The sequence below is a fragment of the Trachemys scripta genome, chromosome 8 (genome assembly GCF_013100865.1).
Source record: "Trachemys scripta elegans isolate TJP31775 chromosome 8, CAS_Tse_1.0, whole genome shotgun sequence".
Taxonomy (NCBI): Eukaryota; Metazoa; Chordata; order Testudines; family Emydidae; genus Trachemys; species Trachemys scripta.
The window spans coordinates 17,509,403-17,531,221 of NC_048305.1; the positions used below are offsets into that span (position 1 = coordinate 17,509,403).

General features: G+C 43.8%; 2 protein-coding genes across 6 annotated transcripts in view; both read right to left on the bottom strand.

Annotated features, from left to right (window-relative positions):
• Positions 1-230: 230 nt before the first annotated feature.
• PLAC8L1 (PLAC8 like 1) lies at positions 231-12,165 on the bottom strand. 4 transcript variants are annotated; one of them, XM_034780243.1, is made up of 4 exons: positions 11,866-12,165; positions 7,335-7,468; positions 1,688-1,824; positions 231-468 (listed from the first exon to the last, which is right to left on the bottom strand). In XM_034780243.1, the coding sequence occupies exons 1-4, from the start codon at positions 11,988-11,990 to the stop codon at positions 325-327; spliced, it is 540 nt and encodes a 179-aa protein (XP_034636134.1). In that variant the 5' UTR covers positions 11,991-12,165; the 3' UTR covers positions 231-324. The 4 variants fall into 4 exon arrangements, 1 of the variants encoding a protein (XP_034636134.1); XR_004646948.1 differs by lacking the exons at positions 231-468; positions 1,688-1,824; positions 11,866-12,165 and adding exons at positions 3,218-4,340; positions 7,593-9,107; XR_004646949.1 differs by lacking the exons at positions 231-468; positions 1,688-1,824 and having other exon boundaries at positions 5,202-7,712.
• Positions 12,166-19,137: 6,972 nt separating this feature from the next.
• Positions 19,138-21,819, bottom strand: part of LARS1 (leucyl-tRNA synthetase 1) — a 51,403-nt gene continuing 48,721 nt past the window's right edge. Inside the window, exon 32 of one of the 2 annotated variants that reach the window (XM_034778971.1) lies at positions 19,138-20,250. In XM_034778971.1, the coding sequence (XP_034634862.1) occupies positions 20,045-20,250 (206 nt within the window). In that variant the 3' untranslated portion in view covers positions 19,138-20,044. The remainder of the gene's footprint in view (positions 20,251-21,819) is intronic. The other variant, XM_034778972.1, reaches the window with a different exon arrangement.

Sequence of the window (21,819 nt, forward strand, 5' to 3'; positions counted from 1 at the left end):
CTTTGCTACGGAATTGCATGCAAAATGCTTTGCATCAAGATTCCAGATCCCTGTGCCCAGAGAGAGAGAGAGAGAGAGAGAGGTCATCAACAGTGCCATACTTCAGAGCAGGCCCTAGATCACTGAACCACATAATATGGTTGCACTGTGGAAATTTGCAGCTGAGGCGGTTAGGTGTTATATCAGAGTTTAACATATACAGCCTTGCAGGAGTATTAAAAAGCCTTTGCTGTAAGACACAAATGCATTTTATTTCTAAAAATAAGGTATTTTACATTGGCATGAGGGGAAGTATCACGAGTCAAGCTTTCTGGCTGGGAATTTTTAAACTAGGGTATCTTTAGCTGTAGGAGCAGTGTTTATTTCATAGATCTGGGTCGTAGCCCTCCTCTTCAGCTCTCGGGCCACTTGGCAAACAGCAAAAGGCCAGCAACAATGAACTGCCATCCAGTCTTCACACAGGGTTCCCTGGGGAAAGCAGGAAAATCATTTCACACAAATGGAATGATCGTGAAGCAGCTTTTCCGCCTCGCTGTGTGTTTCCTATTCTAATCACCCTACAGTCAGGACAAGTTGCTGGGCCTGATTCGGACCTAAATCAACAAGTTACCCTGGATTTACATTGGGGTAAATGAGATCTGTTTTGGGCCCATTGCCTAACAGGATCTTTTCTAATCTACTGGCCTACAGAAGACTTAGAATCTGTCTACACTGCAGTGTACCATTAATCCAGCTAACTCACGTACTGGATAGCAGTGAAGCCACGGCAGCATAGACTTCAACACAGGCTAGCTGCCCAGGTAATTGCTGAGGGTCCTGGGCAGGCTTGTACAGCCCATATTGAAGCCCAGGCTGCTGCAGCTTCGCTGCGGTCAGTACCGGAGCTAACTAGACTGAAGCTAACTTGGGTATGTCTACACGAGCTGCAGTTACACCCCCGCACTGCAGCACGGACATAACCTTAGGCTCTGATCTTGCAAGGTGCCGAGTGCCCATGACTCCCATTAAAGCCAATGAGATTTGAGGATATTCAGGACCTCATAAGCCTTTAAAGTGTCTCTACACATGGTTTGAACAATGTTCTTTGTTCCCTGCCATCCTGATTACATAGCAATGAATATTTTACAGCATCAGCTCTGGGCTATGTAAATGTACAGCAACAAAAACAACAATCCCCACCCACCTACCCCCACAGTTCTGTTCTTCCAAAGTACTTTAAAAAACATGAGTAGTTGCTTGGAGTTGGCATTCTATTATAAATCAAATGCTGCCTTTGCCTCTGTGCAAAGAGAAAGGGCATTCTTGAGGTTTAATGCATTAGTTCTGCTTTAAAAATGCATTAAGGCATCTAAACAACAGATTCTCAGATCACAGAGGAGTTTGGCTAGAGGACCCTGTTCAAACTAAGGGAGGAGGAAGGCCAGTGAGGTGCTGAGCTCCCTGTTCTCAGGATCAGGCCCCAAATGAACTTTTTACATTTGCATAATTTCTACATCATCAATATTCAGTAGCACACTCTAGCACACTAATCCCATTTGACCACGTCTACAGATATTAAGCTTGTTCTGCAGTCTCTCTTTTGGGAACAGGAGGAACATGCCTCTTAGCATTATGTAAGCTGCACAAAAGAGCCTCCCGCCTCCACCCTCCCAAACACACACACACACACACACACACAAAGACTTACTCGTATCTTGTATTTCTCTCTGGCGCCGACTCTCAACGCTAAGGTGGAACCTGGCAGCAATGGGAAACACAGGCACTCCCCATAGTGCCTTGCAAGGTCGCATTCTAGACATGGGCTACACAAGGCCCCACAGACACCTGCCAGTAACCACAATCACAGGAGTGCTGTAGGTTCACACTTATCAAGAGGCAAACGGCACTTTGAAAATAACCTGGGACATTAATTTTATTCTAATAACCTTGTCCCCTCGGGGATAAGAACGTTTTAAACTGCACTTCACAGAATTCTAGCAAACCCTACGCTAGCAGGGAGGTGGTGGCTTTCCAACATGTCCCATCTCCTCTTCCCAATCCCCTAGTGCTTAGTTCTCAACATGTAGCTTTCTACAGAACACCAGGTAGGGTTTCATAAGTTACAGTTTGATAACCACTACTCTACTTGGCCCAGCAGGTCATTTTTGGTTCTAATGTCTATGGATCTATGAACTATGCTATCTTCAACCAACCATTGCTAGCAGGATGCTGCTATGGTTTTGCTGATCAGTGTGGATAGGGATTTTAATCTTTGAGCTAAAACAACCAACACAGGTATACAATGGATCACCCACCCCCACAAAAGTAATCTATATAACACTTTTCTAACACTAACGGCCTTTTTATATGACTGTTCCAACCAAGTCAGAAGATACACTCCCCTGTAGTGCAAATGGGCCCTAAATCTCCAGAAGTGTCACTCTATGAACAACAAGGGGGATGAACTGACAGCAAAGCTTAAAATGCATTGTATTCAAAATATCTTTCCAGACAGCATTGAATCCCATTTGGCTTCATTTGTTTTTCTTTTTAAAAATTCTTGAAAAAGGTAAATTCAACAGCATTGTTATCACAGTTTCATGCAATTCATTTAAATGTCTTTTGTTCTCAGATCAGGAGTAAAAGCGCCTAGGATAGCATTTGTCTACAGCAGAATTATAGCACAAGTGCCCACCGCAGGGAATCATTCATTTAATTTCTTTGGTGACAATAGATACAGTATTTTTCAATAAAATATATTAGTTCCTGTTCTGTTAATTGTGGTCCATAGCCCCCTTTTGGGGAAATCTTCACATTAATCTCAGTGGAAGCCTAAATCTGTAATTACTTTAAATATTATGTTCTGAAGATGACAAAAGCTGAAAGAAATAGTAAAACCACAGCCCTCCACTCACCTAATCTGGGAGCAGGGGACTGGCTAAGACAACAAAGTCAATGCAAACGATCCCAGGTGACACAGCAGGAGAAACTAAACAGAGTTCTTCATCCAGTATTTCTCCACGTGGTGGAGAGCAAAATTTGAAAGCCAAAACTGAATCCCCAGTTCTATCTTCAGCTGAGAAGCGATGCCAACCAGGTCTTGCAACCTATTTTTATGGCCCAATCAACCCAGCCAGAAACTGGAATTAAAAAGCCCTGCCCCCTCCATGTAGAACTCCACTGATTTTAGTTTCAGAGTAGCAGCCGTGTTAGTCTGTATCCTCAAAAAGAACAGGAGTACTGGTGGCACCTTAGAGACTAATAAATTTATTAGAGCATAAGCTTTCGTGGGCTACAACCCACTTCTTCGGAATCCACAGGTGTCAATGAGGGCATAGTTTGACCTCATACCTGCATCCAAAGCTCAGCTGAGCTACCTTCAGACAAATCAGGCAAAGCAGTAGCAGTTTTCTGAGAACATGCACATCAGCTGTATTGTTTCAGCTGCTCCACTGTGAATTTAAGTTCACTGATCTATTGAACAATTGCAAACACATACATATGCCAGTTTATTCCTCCAACTGGCATTAAAAATACTTTTTCCATAAAATAAGCAGCCTTGGCCTTTAGAGTTGTGTTCAGAATAAAATTCAGAGAACTAGTTCACAATGAGCAATATGAAGCACCTTGTGCCTTCGAATCTGGCTTTGCTCCAGATTGTATTCTTACTGCAAATTAATAGTGATGATTTGCTATTGTTGACATATTATGAAAGAGATAAAAGGACAAAAGAAACCAGAAGAAAATAATAAGCGAGAGAAAATAAAGACAAGAAAACCTGAAGTGCTATTAAGGAATAAAACATCAAAAGAAACAAAGAAAAAACATTGCTATTAGTTGTTTACCTTCTGTTTAAAGGATTAGAAATTTCCGCCACAATTTCTTTTCTTTTTTTCCCTTTCTTTTTTAGTTAAGGCAAAGAAACAATTTCTTTTTAAAGATCAGAGGGAAAATAATGCATGTTTAGGATTCCATGGTGTGTCAGACTAAGATACAGAAGGCAGGTTCATTGCCTTTTTTAATTTTTAGCAACTGCTTATACACAAAAGAGTTTGGTTTTTAAAAAAACCTGTGTTTACGAACATACCATCTCTCTCTTAGTCAGGGATGGCAGGAAGCCATTGATTAATGGCACCTAGTTAGTGCTATAAGCCATGGGGATAATGCAAATTCTCAGTGTAACACAGGAGATGAGGATGACAGAAGAACAACTAGCTGACCAAATCCCTTTTGATGCTGAGCATCCCTGACTCCAGCAGACTTCCATGGATGATGTCAGTGCTGAACACTATTCAGGGATCTAGCCCAACTAGATTTAAATGTTCCCACATGACGGCTAATAACTGTGACATTATGAGCGGCTGTAGCAAAAGGAGTTATTCGGCAGCCAAGATTTAACACAGCTGCAGTAGAGAGGGGCTTATGTACTCTATTGCTTGCTTAACATAATTTATGACCAAATTAAATAAGGGAGTAAAGAGAGTATATGTCTTCCACCCACCGCATGCAAGCCCATAGGCACACACAAATTACAGCTCTGGGTTATCCTGCCATTTTCTGGTTGGTTGGAAGGGGACTCAAGTCCAAAGAAAATGGAAAGTTGAAAATAATGAGTTTTTACTTTTCTGTTATTTAATTAAACTGAAATAAGGGAGGAGGAGGAAAGGGGCTGTATTTCTGGCTTTAGCGCCTATCATTTCAACCCCTCGGTAGCAGCAGGTACTCCAAGCGCTATATGTGGATGTGCCACCATGTATGTAAATTTATTCTCTCAAATTGAAAAGAATGGCAGCATTAAGCTAATTTAATATTGGGCAAGTTCAAGGATCAGTTTTCAAATAGAAATTAATACTTTCCACTCCTCCTAAATGAGGACATCAAAGACCTTGATAGACATACAGGAATTTAGTCTAACATGAGACAAAGATATCACTTTGCAAAAGGGGAACCTGAGGGACAGAGAAGGTAAGCGACTTGCCCAAGCTTACAATCATGCTACAGCATGTCTTTAGAAGAGCCAGGAGAAGAACTCATGATTCACAAGTGCTGCACCTTAACCACTCAACAGTCCCTGCTTCTTTCCTTCAGGGAAAATCACACAATTAAACTAGCTTTTCAGCTCTGGAGAACTGACCTTTTTCAATTCATTTGGTTTTTTAAATCAAGTTCTGTCTAATTAAAGTACTTGTCTGGCCTCAATCACCGGCGTATCTGGTTCCCAAGGAATGCACAGTTTGTAACATATTTACCCTCCCAAGGAATGGCAGTGCTATTATCCCCATTTTACAGATGGGGATCTGAGGCACAAAAGATATGTCTACACAGCAACTGGGAGCGTGTCCCCCAGCCAGGTAGACAGACAAGCTCCACTCAAGTTAGCATGCTAAAAAGAGCAGTGTGGACGTTGTGGCACAGGCAGCAGCTCGGGCTAGACACCCGAGCTTGGACCCAGGAATTCGGGTGAGCTTGGACTCTGGCAGCTGGCCCGAACTACTCCCCATGCTGCAACAGCCACTCTCCTATTTTCAGCGCACTAGCTCAAATGTCTATCTGGCTGGGAGATCTGCTCCCAACTGCAATGCAGACATACCCAGGGAGGCTAAGACCATGTCTACACTGCGACCCACAGCACGAAGTCTCAGAGCCCAGGCCAACTGACTTAGGCTTGCAGGACTCAAGGTAAAGTGCTCAAAATAGTGGTGTAGATGTTCAGGCTCAAGCTGGAGCCTAGGCTTTGAAACCTAGTGCGAGAGGAAGGTCTCAGAGCCCTGGCTCCAGCTCAAACATTTACACTTTTATTTTTAGCCCCACAACCTGAGTCAGAGTCTACTGACCCAAGGCTCCAGAATTCAGTGCCCTGGGTTTTTGTTTGTTTGTTTGTTTGCAGCACAGACATACACTGACTAGCTCAAGATCACACAGGAATGCAGGGGGGGAAAGCTGGGACTTGAACTCAAGTCTCTGGCTAGTGCCTGAATCACTAGACCATCCTTCCTCTCTGAACGTCTGTTCAAAATGTGTTTAACACACAGGTAATCCAGTAACATGCACCTCTCATAGTACATACTCTATCTTACAAAATGGGGCATTCTAGTCATCTGATGGAATATCATGCCTTCCTATTGGTGAGAGTAACTCCTCTGAAAATGATAACTTTCCGAATCAATTCTCTTTTGACAAGGATTGTTCTCAATATTCCAGAAACTAATCTTCAAGAACGGCTCCAATATTTAAAGCTATTTTGCAACTATGGAAGAAAAGTAGATGGGGGAGTTTTGGTTCGGAGGTCCTTTGGTACTGAGTGAGTTGGCACCAGAAACTACAAACTACTTCAACAAACAACATGGCTATAAGCAACTCACTAATGCACAAGAACAAACTGATTTGGCTGGAGATATCTAGTCTTTCAGACCCATCTTCCCTGGTTCTCTCAAGTACTGATGTGGTTTAATTCAGCCCGCAGGGGAGGAAAATAGACAGAGCCTATTTAGCTCAAACCTGCTTCAGGACACCCCTCCTTCCCTTCCTTCTGGCAACGGAAATAGTAGCAGCCATTCAAATTAGGGACCATTCCAGAATGCAGGGAAGTTGAGATAAACACTGTCACAAGTAAAATTCGCGTAGAGATCTCACTTTGATCCCATCATTCGCCCACACTATAAATCACCATGCAATATGAGAAGATGGGTATCCCCTGTTCAGGAAAGGCACAGAACTCGCAAATGTAAGTCAGCAAGGGAGTTCATTAGCCGGGCTGTGTAGAGGAAGCTTGCAAGACACACCAGATAAACCAAAGGGGAAAGTGTGTGTGTGAAAGATTCTTTGTAACTATTTGCAAAATCCTTAATGAGTTCCTGCATTACGCGGGCTAATACTTGGTTCTGTTAGCACTCACTTACATGGAGCACCCGAATGAAACAAAAACATGGAACAACTAAGGCCTCTGTGACAGGCATTCTACAGCTTTCAGCGCCTGAATTGGAGTCAGAAGAATTGGTCTATTCCTGACTTTACCACTGATTCACTGTGTTAGCTTCAGTAAGACACTTAATGGTCCGATACCTCAGTTTCCCCACTGACAAAATGGGACAATAAAATACACCCAACCTTTAGAATCCATGAAAGAGGCTTCCACAAGTGTTATTTGTTTTTATGATTTGACTATTGATTTATTGGGAGTCTCGGTTATATTAATTTCATTACCCCTAAACCAGCCATGATGGATGGTCTGATCTTCAAGCTCCAGCGTCTGGTAACTGGTCTATAAAAGTCTCATTTTGTTTTCCTCCCCGTATTACTTGGATTCATCCCCAAAGGAGGAATTAAAGCAATGATAAAACACTGCAAACTCTTACAAACACTCTTGTCACTGCAGATACCAAAGAGGCCAGTGGTCCAATCTCCTCCGGTCTGTATGACTGTTGTGATGGAGGACGTGCCAACCCCACGAGTCGGCTGAGTTGTCACGGGCTCTGTTGGCTTTTTGTTCCTGATTGAAAAAAAGCAATAAAATATAAAAGGGAGGCTGGGCTTTTACCACCAAGGTTGCTCATAAACGAAGCAATCCTGAGTTTGACAGAAAAAAAAAGTGGAATTCATTATTTTAGTGCTACCAATTTGCTTTATGGCTATCCTCTTTTGCAGTTTCGTTTCTCTCTGATTCTGTTGCTGCTGCTCTCTATCCTCTCAGAGTGTGGCAGAAAATATAGCTGATCACCAGTGCCCTTCAGTCTCTAGCAAACAAAGAAATGATCAGAAACCAAGTACTTCAAGTGCAAATATACAATATCTATGCAAGTTTCAGCATCCACCAGCCAAATCACTGCAATTTACCTCTTGAATGTTAACGCTAGAAATCTGTTCCTAGCACAGACCTTTCATCCTTATGATGAATGTATCAAATCATTCATCATTTCACCAGAGGGGGTTTTCAAGGGCTGAGCTACTGATACTGATTTTTTTCTGAGTGGAACGATTTCATTTGCATGCTGAAATTGCATTCTTTCCTTTTCGGACATAGCATGAAACTTGGTTTCTGAGCCAGACCCAGCCTCTTTCTAAAGTAGTATTGTGAGCAACTCTTCTGGTGGAATATCTAAGGCTGCATTCGGTGCTGCATCTTCCAAGAGGTGCAGCCCAGAAGATGCCCCCAAGGGGTGTAGGGTGTGCCAAGGTACCTTTAATCCCCCTTTGTACCACCCAGACTGTGCCTGCAGCCAATGCTGCAAACCCCAAATTATGGCAGCATCTTCACCATTATCTGCAGGGATCTTTGCAGCCTAGAATGGTAGAAGTGCTCAATGCTAGATCCACTCCCCTTCTTTTTGCCAACACCCTTGCCTCACCCATGCCATGTTCCCAGCCCTGCTTCCTACAGCAGGGAGGCTGAAATACAGGGAGAGGAGCAGCAAATCAGATCTCATGCGTCAGAGGTTCATACAATTGCCCGCAGGGTCAGGAAGGAATTTTTTCTCTGATACACAATTGGCCAGATGTATTCTAGGGTTGTTGAACATTTATTTATTTATTTATTTGCCCTCTTCTGAAGCACCAGAGACTGGCCACAGCTGGAGCCACGATGACAAATGGGGAGGAGCAGTGCTCTCAGGTGGCATGGAGAATCCTCTTTTTTAGATGCCTGGCTGGTGTTTCTTGCTGACATGCTCAGGGTCATACAGATCCTCAGATTTGGAATCAGGAAGATTCCACACACCATGTCAGACTGGCTGGGACTTCGGGGAAGTTTTGGCTCTCTCTTCAGCAAGGGTCACAGATCATCTGGGCATGTCTTATCTAATCTATTTCCTGCCATTGCAGGGGCCTCGGGCAGTGGTACCTCGGTCTCTCCTGTTCTCTGCCTATGGCACTCAATGGTTTTATTTCCTGAGGACTGAAATGCTTTTGTCTAACTAAAATCATTGGGCTCAATCTGAATGCATCAAATCATAGAAATGTAGAGCTAGAATGGACCTGGAGAAGTCATCAAAGCCCAGCTCCAGCGCTGAAGCAGGGCCAAGTAAACCTAGACCATCCCTGACAGGTGTTTATCCAACCTGTTCTTAAAAAAAAAATCCCAACGGGGATTCCATAGCCTCCATTGGAAACCTAGGGTATGTCTTCACTACCCACCGCATCGGCGGGTAGTAATCGATCTATCGGGGATCGATTTATCACGTCTCGTCTAGACGCGATAAATCGATCCCCAAATGCGCTCCCCGTCGACTCCGGAACTCCACCAGGTCGAGAGGGGGAAGTGGAGTCAACGGGGGAGCCGCAGCCATTGATCCCACACCGTGAGGATGCGAGGTAAGTCGATCTAAGATACGTCGACTTCAGCTACGCTATTTTTGTAGCTGAAGTGCCGTACCTTAGATCGATTCCTCCCCCAGTGTAGACAGGGGGCAGGGGACTGGACTCGATGACCTCTCGAGGTCCCTTCCAGTCCTATAATCTATGAATCTATGAATCTATGAATCTAGACCAGCCCTTAGTCCAGAGCTTAACTACCCTTAGAGTTGGAATGTTTTTTCTAATATCTACCCTAAATCTCCCTTGCTAAAGATTATGCCCATTACTTATCTTATTTTCAGTGGACCTGGAGAACTGAGCACTGTCCTCCTTATAAAAGCCATTAACGTATCTGAAGACTGTTAGCAGGTCTCACCTCAGTCTTCATTTCTCAAGACTAAACAGATCCAGTTTTTTTAACCTTTCCTCATAGGTAGGATTTTCTAAACCTTGTATCATTTTTGTTGCTCTCCTCTTTCCTAATGTGTGATGCCCAGAATTGGACACAGGACTCTAGCTGAGGCCTCACCAGTGCCCAGTAGAGTGAGACAATTACCTCCCATGTCTTACATAAAACACTCCCCATTAATACTCCCCAAAATATTAGCCTTTATATAAGAGTATCTGGGTGAAAATTCATGGACTGCGTTAAACAAGAGGTCAGACTAGATGATCTATAATGGTCCTTTCTGGACTTAAACTCTATGAAATCAATGAAAATAGGACCACGTAAACTGGCATTAAGCAGCTCCAGCATTGGGGGAATTTGCGGTAGGGCTTAGGTGACACCTTTACAGCCCCAGCCTACATGGCATGGTAGCAGCACAAACAGAGGCCAGAGTGGGGACCAAAAGGTTTATTTCATACAAATGGAGAGTCAAACCAGAGTGGTTCGATCCCCATTTAAAAACCAAGAGTTGGCAGCAACAGACCTGCATGGATTTTTTAAAATTATTTATTAAAAGGCTCCACATAGTAATTAATTTTCCCTAGGTTCAATAATGGTGTTCCACTTGCTTTGAAACTGAAACTGCAAGAACCTTAATAAAAAGGGATTGAGAGGTTGACTAGTTTCTCTGGACTTCTGGTGAAGTAATGCTGCTTTTTGCCGAACGATTTTTTTTTAATGCTTCTTGCAGCAATGCTACCTCAGTAAATCACAACAGTTAAATCTCCACTATAGTATCCTAGGGGAACTATTTTCTCCATCCCCTTTCTCCAGCAGTGGAAGAACACTGGAAGTCTCGCTGCTGTGCTAAATCAGGGAAGCTGTCCTTCATGCCAATATCAATAGGTTTTGCTATTAAACTATATAACTCAGGAGGAAGCCTGTATCAATCCTCAGCATTTCTTAATGTTATTCTTTGAGAACACACAACAATCTGATGATGATTTGGTCAATATTTTGACCATACGGGACAACACGCACTTAAATTAGAAATGGCAGCAAGGTCTAGTTGACATGAACCTAAGAGCCAAGAACTCCTGGGGCCCAGCCACGCTCTTCTATAGAAAGTCCCACAGGAAGGTGTCCTGTGGCAAGCCAAACTCTGTAAAAATCAGGGGTCTGCTGGAGAATGAGGTTCATCTGCATGGAGGCCCTGTGCCTCCACACTGGATTTGGGATCCACTCCTTCTATGTTGCCAGGGTCTCTTGTACCTTGGGTCAGTACAGAGCAGCTCTGGTTCATGAAGTAATATAGATGTTGGCTATATCAGTGCTTGAGTAGTGAATTCTCCGCAGAGTTGCTGGAGGGAGGCCTGGGGGTTGTAGGGCTCTCTCAGCCTCATTCCCAGCCCCATGGAAGCACAAGGAAGGTGCTGTGGAAGCAATTAACACACACATGCATACAAGAGGGAAGATCCTCTCCATGTGGGTCAAGGAGGGCCAATCGAGGCCCTGAGCTGTAATCCCAGTTTTGTACTGATGCTTCTCAGGCAAGACTCAACCGCAGTGTATCATGCCATTGTTTCCTATGCTGTAAAATGGGGATAATGCTTATCTATCCCACACAGGCAATTTGAGAGTTGATCAGTATTAACGTACAGCCACATGAAAGTGCACAGCACTACATAAAAATTAAAAATGAGTATTTGCAAATGTGCTCACTCATGGCTGTTTCCTAAAGGGGATTCCTTTCCTACTCAGCAGCTGATTTGTGGGTCTCATTAACATTTAGTTGATGATTTCAGGTTGTTCCTAATCTCAGTGGAGAATAAATCCAGCAAAGGTCAAACTATCTTGCTAGCCCAATAAGACACTACTGAAATACATCCAGATGTGGTTTAATCAAAATTTGGATTCTGGGTGCTTTGTTGGTGCCCCATGCAGTCTCGCTTTATTGGTGCCCCATGGTTCTCACTTCATTGGCCATGAAGGTCTAAAAGGACCAGTCAGCTTCTCAGCTGAAATCCACACAAGACTGAATAACAAGGAATAATCTCTAAGACTTGTGCCAAACTGAATCCTGTACACAGCACTATATTGCAGCAAGCATACATTTCTGATCACCTGTAATACGTTTTTGTTTTTTACACACCATTTATTTGTAATGCCAACTATGAAGTGAAAGGCAAGCGCCTCATTTTATTTCTTACCGTAGAGCAGAAAGAAAAAGGGTCCCATCTTCAGGTGTTGGTAAGGAAAGGATAAGCGGCGCTTGGATCTCAGGCAATGAGGCCTCCTCAGTCACACTGAAGCAGTGACTTCCCAACTGGTTCATTTGGTGTTGAGGGGAAGGAGAGAGAAAAATTCTCCTCTGTTGGATTCAGAAGTGCCTCAAGATTGCTCACAGCTGAATACTGATGACATCATTGCATGCTCAGGTCTGATGTCACAATAGGGTCCCAACAGCTGAAACAATCTCCAGATTAGAAAGTGAAACCCCCTCCTCCCCCAGAAATCACACACACACACACATCCCTTTACATTAAATCTGAAGATAGCTTTTCTGCCTCTAAAGCATGTCTGTTGTGGATGGGAGAGTCCTTTAAAATGATGAATGACTGGAGATACAGGCCTGAAATTTAAAGTGATGGAAGATAATCCAGTCCCCCTTGATTAAGAACTGCTAATCAGTGCCCATGTATCTTTTTGCCACAGACATGATCCAATGGCGAGTGGGCCTATAGCTCCAGCTAAGAAGTGTCTAATGGTATAAATATCAGATCCAGTAGTATTACCACTAGGGTTACCATATTTTGAGCCTCCAAAAGGAGGACACTCCACAGGGCCCCGGCCCTGCCCCCAGCCCCGCCCCCACTCCGCCCCCTCCCCTGCTTCCCGCGAACATTTGATTCGCGGGAAGCCTGAAGCAGGTAAGGGGTGGTGTGGGGGGAGGAGGCGCGGCCCAGTCTGGCCCCCCTGGCGTCTCCAGCCTGGGTCGGCCCGGGCCCTGGGGTGCCGGGCCCGGGCCCTGGGGTGCCGGGCCCGGGCCCTGGGGTGCCGGGCCCGGGCCCTGGGGTGCCGGGCCCGGGCCCCGGCCGAGCACCCCCGGCCCACCCAGCACTGCCGGTCCCTGGCCCCCCCGGCCGAGCATCCCCGGCCCGCTCGGCACCGCCGGCGCTCGGCGCCCCAGGCGCCCCCGGCACCGCCAACCCCCAGCGCTTGGCACCGTCGGCCCCCGGCCCAGCCCCCGGCCCAGCACTGCCGGCCCCGCATGTCCCGATTTTCCCGGACATGTCCGGCTTTTTGGGATTTCCCCCCGGACGGGGATTTGGAGCCCAAAAAGCCAGACATGTCCAGGAAAATCCGGACATATGGTAACCCTAATTACCACCTTTCCCATAGCCAGGGCCGGCTCTATGTATTTTGCCGCCCCAAGCATGGCAGCGAGGCAGCCTTTGGCGGCATGCCTGCGGGAGGTCTGCTGGTCCTGCGCCTTCGGCGTACCCGCTGCCGAATTGCCGCCAAAGCCGCAGGACTGGCGGACCTCAGGCACATGCCGCCGAAGGCAGCCTGACTGCCGTCCTCAAGGAGACCGGCAGGCCGCCCCCCCCGGCTTGCCACTCCAGGCACGCGCTTGGTGCGCTGGTGCCGCCCCTGCCCATAGCCTTTCAAACTAGAACTACTAACAGTTATAGTATACAACTAATGATATATTATTTCACAGTGTTTGAAGAAATCTTTCAACAATTTACCAAAAGCAATGCGAGAAGACAGTTGCTAAGGGCATGTCTACACTTAAAACGCTGCAGCTGTAGCACTTCGGTAAAGATGCTACCTACGCCGACAGGAGGGTTTCTCCAAGAGGTGGGAGCTAGGTCAATGGGAGAATTCTCCCATAGGCCTAGCGCTGTCTACACCAGGGGTTAGGTTGGTTTAACTGCATGTCAGGGCTGTGGATTTTTCACACCCCTAAGCAACATAGTTATACTGCCCTAATTTCAAAGTGTAGACCAGGCCTAAGGCTGGATGAGGGAGGGAAAGGGGTGGGGGAAGAGAGGGCAAAGAAACAGCTACAGTTTAATGCTGGCTGACAGCTCTGAAAACAGAGCATTCTCCCAAATCAAGTTTGAAAGACAGAGATAAACCAGGTACAGGAGGAATTAAGTGCAAACAGATTTAATGCTGTTGTAAGGCAGCAAGAAGTTCGTGCTCGTGATTTTGTTTAAGCTATTCCCTGTTAAAGCTTGCCTAACCCCCATTCTCCCGTAAGGCAAAGTCATCCCCAAGTTTTGCTGATAATACGGGGAATCTAACACATTAACAAATCTCTTTATCTTGTCACTAACTTATCAGACATAAATTGGTCAAGTACCCACATTACAGACCCACAGTTCACATAGGAGGGGTTGGTTTCTTGCCTCCATTAGAGCAGGCTTCCCACACTGCCCCCGGGGAGGTTAACGTGGTTTTTGGCAGGACCCATGGAAAAGATTGTTGCTATTGGAGTTTTCCTTGAATCTTCTAAGATGGACACCTGATGAGGGAAAATCAAGCCACATTTGTGTCACTTTGGAGAGGAAATCTATTTTCAGTGTTGAGTTTATTTTTAGATTGCTGAAATCTATGCACAATTTGGGATTTCACCCAATCTGTGATGGCTTTAGGTAATGCAGCCATAATAATTTGCACACTTATAGCACTTTTCAGGGGATCTCAAAGTTTTAGAATGAAGCCTCACAAAACTCCTGAGAGAAGGGAAGATCTTTTAATACTACTGCTAAAGATAGGGAAACCAAGGCACAGATGAATTAACAGAATTTGCCAAAGGCCACATAAAGGGTTAATAGCTGAGCCTTGATAGTCATTCTGCTCCATACCACTGAACAACGCTATACTTTAGCATGAGCAAAAAATTGCTCATCAATGTTTTTTAAAAGCAATTCCGTTAAAGCTTACCTAACCAAACTTTTTCCAGTAAGGCTGTGAAGAAGGGCCAGAGTTTTGCTACTAATAAGGAGAATCTAACACTAACAAATCTCTTTATATCGTCATTAGCTTTTATCAGACAGAAATTGCATGCGTAGCTGCATAACAGTGACATCTCCTGGAAACAAACAAACAAAACAAGACTAGGAAGAATAATCAGTTTAGTTTATCAGTTGCTTCTCATGCATTTAAAACAACTAGCTTGTCTGGACTGCAGGAACCTTGAGCAAATGTGAAGCATATTTGTCTTCGTTTTTTGCTTCACAATGAAAAGTACAAGATTTTCCTCCTAGATGCCTTCTTTAAAAAGCAAACCAAAACATTATTTCACTGTGCAACATCAGTCTAAAAGCTTCTTTGTTCTTGAAATAAGCTTTAACACAATCTGTTAAATGAGGAGGGTCAAGAAGCAACCTTTGCTGTTAGAAGCTTTTGGATCAAGTCCAGCCTGCCCTGCTTATCTGGTTGTCAGTCCAAACTACTTCAGTCCACACTACTTCAGGATTATTTATTTGCTTGCTTGGTTTCCAATTTCTGGAGCCAGCCAGGGTGATTCCAGACAAGGAAAGCAGCCGTTTAAGAAATTTTTTTTGATCATCTCCATTCTACACTTTGGCCTGAAACTCAGCTGGGCTTTTTGGGGATTGTTGCCAATAACATCTGTACTTATTTGCAGCAGCACCTATTTGTTACTTCCACTTGGATATCCACCAAAGCTGGTGGAAAGGTTTTAGGCCTTATTCCAAAGGAGGAGACTTGTAATGTAACAACAACCTACTGGAACAGCATAGAAGGGTCAGCTTTAGTATATCGTCCCTTCCTGGGATAGCACCTAAACCTTTAGCATTCTGGCTTGAAGTTGGTGTCAGTGTTATGAACTGGGACCACGGCGGCACATCTAGAAATACTTACCCGTCCTTCACTCCTTCTCTGTTTGTTAAAAACTCAGTTTTCAGTATCAGACCCAAAGTTAGTGAGGGTTGCTTAAGGAAAGTCAAACAAGTTGTGACATTCAGAGCCCTGACAATCTGCTATAAACTATTTGCTAAAAATAGGTAAGAAAAAATAATACTGAGTCTAAAGAAGTGATTTTATTTGACAATTGAGCCTGAAAAACCTGAGGAGTAGGAGGAACCATTAACAACCTACAAAGGTTCTCCTAAAGCAGGATGTTTACCCAGAGACACCGGAGAGGAGAATGGGTGTATGGAGATCCTTTGAAAAAGATCCAGTGTCAGAGGTAACTCCTACAAAACACCGAATTGGTTGTGATGTGCAAGGTCTGTTTATTCAAGAGCCCTTTACATAGACTCAGAAGAATTCTTTGAAATGTATGAAAAGCCCATTGCACTGTTCAATATACACCTGTGTGAAATTAGGAGGCCATGAATTAAAGATTTCATGAGGATAATGAATTTAAAGCAAAGACTGGAATTTGAGAATGCAAGGTGCTGAGTCTTGAGCTAACAGAAGCAGCAAAGTGCACAATGCTAATCAAGACTTAACACCTTGAGCTGACCAAGACATTATAAATAGGGGTGAGGGGCAAAAATGATCATTGCTCACACATGGAGACAGGGGCAATTAATGGAAGCTCACAGAGGGACTGACATGATGCTAGGGCATGACAAAAAGAGGATGAAATCATGCACTGTCAGTCTGAGTAGAGGGCATGAAAGTTATTCCTGCTTGATTGTAACTAAATAGTCAGACCTAGTTAGTTAAGTTTACTGCATCGTTTGTCTAACTCTAGGTTATAGGTGATGTTGGAGATTAGCACAGCGAGGCACTTCTGAGAGAAGGCAGGCAGAAGAAAAGCAGAAGTGTTAGCCTGAGCTACTGAGGGTGCCAGAAGTGGGTTTCATGTCAGCCTCATCAGGCCCAATGTAATCTCACTTACCATCCAGATCTGTTTTCATTTTCCCTGGCTTCCTCACCATTTGTTATTCCCAACCTTTTTGCCTTTTAAGGCTCCTTATCTCGTTTCCCTCACTCTCTGATTTGTACTACTCTCTCTACCAGCAACACTCTGCTATATATACTGCCTTAAGTCACTAAACATGTTGAAAAAACAGGTAGAAAGGCGAGGATCTCAAACTCAGTGAGGTCACTTCAAGAAGAGGACAAGTGATAGTGTCAAAAGCAGCAAAGAAGATTGAGGAGGATGGGGATGATGTAGACGACCTCAGATTTGCTGATGAAGAGGTCACTGGAGATCTTATTCGGACAGTATACATATGTATTTACATACCTGTGCCTACAATTCTACCCACTTTTATGAACACACCTAACTATTTATTTCTCCTGAGTATAACTCCATCAAAAGCATGGAGTCTTCTGAACATTTATTTCCCTGGCTGGCCAAAAAACCCGAGTCTTATTGTCAGTGTTTTATATACTTACACAAACAGAGGGGGGTTGGTATGTGAGTCTCACTGCATATTTATAACTTCTGCCCTGGTTGCTGTAATTCCCTCTCAAGCAGATATACACTTCAGAGCAGGTTCCTACCGCTGTGATGACAAGCATTCAGCAGGCACTGTAATTGCACAGTTAAAATAGCTCATTTTCTTACTGACAAGCCCTAGTTAAAGAGGCGTTAGGAGGCAGCCTGGATGTCTGAAGAGAAATAAATCAGAGCACAGAGAAAAAGGCAAGAGAAGGACCAGTGTCTTTCACCCTCAACCCCCTTTTCCACACTGGTTAATAAGTTATTGAAAAAGATGGTGGCTGCCACTCTGCCCAGGATATTGGACAGGAAATAGAAATGGCTTGGATTATTATTTATTTTTAAATACTTCAGATTTTTTCTATGTGAGTTCTTGAAGACCTGTGGCACAGCAGCAGTAAAGCCCATACTTCTGGACATGACAGAGCATGTGAAGAAGAACGGTGCCAAGTACAACCGAGTGAAGTTTCTCAGCCATTTTCTGTTGCAAAAAAATGAAAAAATTGGGTCAACCTTTCGTGAACTCCTGAAGATTGTGCCAAATTGATTTGGCCGAAAGAGCCTTTAAACAATTCTGGTGGGGGGAGGGAGAATCAGAACATCTTGTTTAAACCTCTTTGAAACAAAAACAATTTGATTTTTCAATTCAAAATGGGTTGGGTTTTTTAAAGTAAAAAAAATGCTCGAAGTTGAAATAAAACATTTTGTTGCGGATCAAACAAGAGATTTCTTTTGACCCAAAACAAAGGTTTTCTTCAACTTTTCAATTCACCGAAAACTTTTCATTTTGGATCAAGCTGAAATGAAAAATTTTCAGAATTGCCAGAGAACCCCAAAAAACACTCAATGATTTGCACAGCTCTAGTTCTAAGCGGTTGACCATGGCTACCTCCCACTTGGAAACCATCTGATCTTCATACCATGAGGGATTTTCCAGGATAAGATTAACAGAGACTGGGACAGTCTCACTGACTGAGGTTCTAGAGGATCTTTGCCAGTGACCTTACACGTTGGACTCACTCCCCCCTGCTGACTTGTAAAGAGGGGAGCTATAGAGTTCATCTATGATAGCTGAGATCATTAGTTACTCTCTGCTGCTATATCAGCTGGTGATAGATGGAGAGAACAAATGGCACCCGTTCTAAAACAACGGTATTGGCTCCTGGGTTCAATTCAAGGCTTTGCCGGGTGTAGCTGAAGTAGAGCCTCTTCCTCAAATTCTGCAGTGGTAGCTGACTTCAAGCTAACAATCCCTGCGGGCCAGGCATGCTCAGTGGGTGGCCCTCAGCTATGGAACTTATTTTCCCCCACTGGTGTGAGGGTGGATCTTTAGGGATCAAGACAAGGCCTATTTCTCAAACATTTCTTGGTGGGGCTGTGGAAGGATTAGTGGCAAAGGAATGTTTGTTTATGTTGGTGGAGGTTTATTGGTATTTTGCTTTAGTTCTCTCTATAGAGGCAAATAACGTAGGTCTAATTTCATTTGTATATGCACACTCCATGGTGAGAGGGCACATCATGTACATTAAAAATACATATCATAAGATGGGACAATGAAACAGGAGACGAGGAAAACGACATGGCAATATTTACAATCATAATGAGAGTTCTTAGCCTTGGTCTACACTGGGGGGGGGAAATCGATCTAAGATACACAACTTCAGCTACGAGAATAGCATAGCTGAAGTCTATGTATCTTAGATCGACTTACCTCACGTCCTCACAGTGCGGGGTCGACTGCCGCCGCTCCCCTGTTGACTCTGCTTCCGCCTCTCGGCAGTGGTGGAGTTCCGGAGTTGACGGCACAGCGATCAGGGATCAATTTATCGCATCTACACTAGATGTGATAAATCAATCCCCGATAGATCGATCGCTATCCGTCAATCCGGCGGGTAGTGAAGACCTGCCCTTAGACTAATACACTATTCCCTTTATTTTCACCCCCATTATAAATTTGATCTTCCCTTGGTAACATGCTAAGCGAAGTGCAGTATCAGAAGTTGTGAAACTCAGTCAAAGACTGATTGTACAGAACAAACTATCCCAGTTCTGCCTGCCACCAGTGACCTTTATTTAAATATAAATCTGCATAGGCAAATTTTGTATGTGTAAGACTTCTGAAGCAGTGTGTGTTGATCCTCAAGTCAAATATAGACGCTTCTCTCTAGATGAGCTGAACATACTTTACAGTACTGTTGGTGCCTTATGTTAGAACAGCTCATTTTAAAAAAACAATTTGGTAGTCCTGGAATACCAAAAGCCAGGATAGTTCAAACTGAAACTGTTTAGGAAAAGGACACTTCATCTCTCCACTTAAAAACAGTTCTACAAACAATTTTAAGAACAGAGTAAAGTGGAAGGCCTCAACTAACAGCACCTTGCTTGAGGTACATCTCAATTCTTAGTATCAATGCTTGCCTATTATATTTTATATTCAATGAGGAAACTTCCATGTATGCTTTCACTGAGGGGTCCTCATTACGCAATTCCTTCTGAGCTACAGGTCCATATAAAAATCCATTGCATTATGCTTAAAGCCTGACCACAATCTTTGAAAGAGTCATCAGACAATGTAAGTAAATGCAATTTTTCCACTTTCTATTATTCTTATCAATCTATCCATGAGAGAGCTGATCACCTTCTATGTACAGAAATCAGTATCTAGCTGACAAGAATAATACCACGTAAAGCTTTGTCTAATACCAAAAAGCTAAGAAGCTCTTGAAAAAGGTGAATTTGCTGTCTCAGCATTTGGGGAAATTATTTCTTTCAAGAAGAGCCAAGGGGAAGGAAGAAAATGTTTATTATACCCATGTTTAAAAGATTTTGGGGGCGTGCAACACATTTCTTTTAAGAAATGACAGTTATCTTGGTCCATTACAGATGTTTTCAAAGCCATTCTGGAGTTTTAAAATATCATATTAACCCTGGATCAAGCTAGTGTAGTCCACAAATTAATGAATTAGATAGACAATTGTGTCGCCGATATCCGCTGTCAGCCCGTTCTCGGTTATGCGAACCCGTTTCTCAGCCAGGTCAAGGTGGAAGACAGCTTGCTCTAAAATGGGCGTTTTCTCTGCATCTTCTTTTCCAAGCACAGGAACACGACGGGGGCCCAGCACAGGATCATCAAATCGCATTAGTTTTACTTTAGAGAGCTCTACAAAAGAATTAACAATTCTCAGGTCACAGGAGTCTATACCCAGGTTTGGGTTTCACCCAAACTAACCAGAATGGAGATCTTTAATTAATAATGGGCCCTTCTAAGGCACTTTTCTTCAAAGAAACGCACAACACTTTATAAACACCAATTAAGCCTCAAGCCATATGCGATATGTATTATGACCATTTTACCAATGGGCACAGAGGTTATACAATTTGGTCACAAAGCAAGTTGCTAGCAGAATTGGGAACAGAACCTAGGAGTCCCAATTCCTAAAGCTCAGCACTGAATGACACTAGCTGCTTTTTCAGCAGCTATTACAGACCACAAACAACAAATTCACATCTCAAGAGCTTTACTAACAAGCCCAGAAACTAATTGTCGAATAAAGCTCTCTCTCACCATTAGCCTTCATCAGACAGAAACTCCTCAGGTACTTGCTTAACAGTGATATCTCCTAGAAGCAACAAAGATCTGGAAGAATCATTGATTTATTCTCTCTATTGTTTTCATTCATTTCAAACTGCTAGTCTGCAGAACTCTAGTTCAGTGGTTCTCAAACTAGGGCAGCTGCTTGTTCAGGGAAAGCCCAGGCGGGCCAGGCCAGTTTGTTTACCTGCTGTGTTCACAGGCTCAGCCGATCGCGGCTCCCACTGGCCGCGGTTTGCCACTCCAGGCCAATGGGGGCTGCAGGAAGGGTGGCCAGCATGGCCCTCGGCCCACGCCGCTTCCTGCAGCCCCCATTGGCCTGGAGCCGCAAACTGCGGACAGTGGAAGGCACGATCGGCCAAACCTGCGGATGTGGCAGGTAAACAAACTGGCCCGGCCCTCCAGGGGCTTTCCCTGAACAAGCGGCAGACCGGCTTTGAGAACAACTGCTCTAGTTAACGGTGTGTATGAGTCCTTTCTGTTTGTGCTTTGCCATGCACATTACCATGTACTCCTTCCTTGGAGCATTTTTTTTTAAAGTACTGTTTCCCTATACATCACTATAAAATTGTCTCTTTGTTCTTGAGATAAGCATTACTACAAATGAAAGCTGTTAAATCACATGGAAACAAAAGCAGCCTTGGTGTTACAAGCCTGTAGACCAAGTCCAGTTTTCATTTCATATCTGGTTGCCAGTCTGCACTGCTTGAGGTTTCCTTGTCTGGCTCTGGAATTAGCGAAGTCTCCAGGCAAAGAAAAGCTGCTGTCCCTTTAGGAAAACTGTTACCCTTCAACATACTAGCCTGAAATGTAACATTTTTCCAACAATGTGTTTGATGGCCACAGTATTCTCCAGTAAGGCGTTCTTTAGCAAGTGATTAAGGAGAAACTAGGAACTGCTAAACAAATAAATTTATTAATGTAAGCTGGAGAAAAATACTTGTTTTAGCTGAAAATGAAAAGGATAATGTAACCGCTAAAAAAATGCTGCCCACATGACCTCTGAAATTATGCTACTTACAAAGCACTTTCATTGTTAAGGCACTATAAAAATATTAATCAAATCAACCCTTACAGCACCAGTGAGAAACAGCTATTATCCCCATTGTACCGTTAGCCTCTCTGTACCTCAAATGT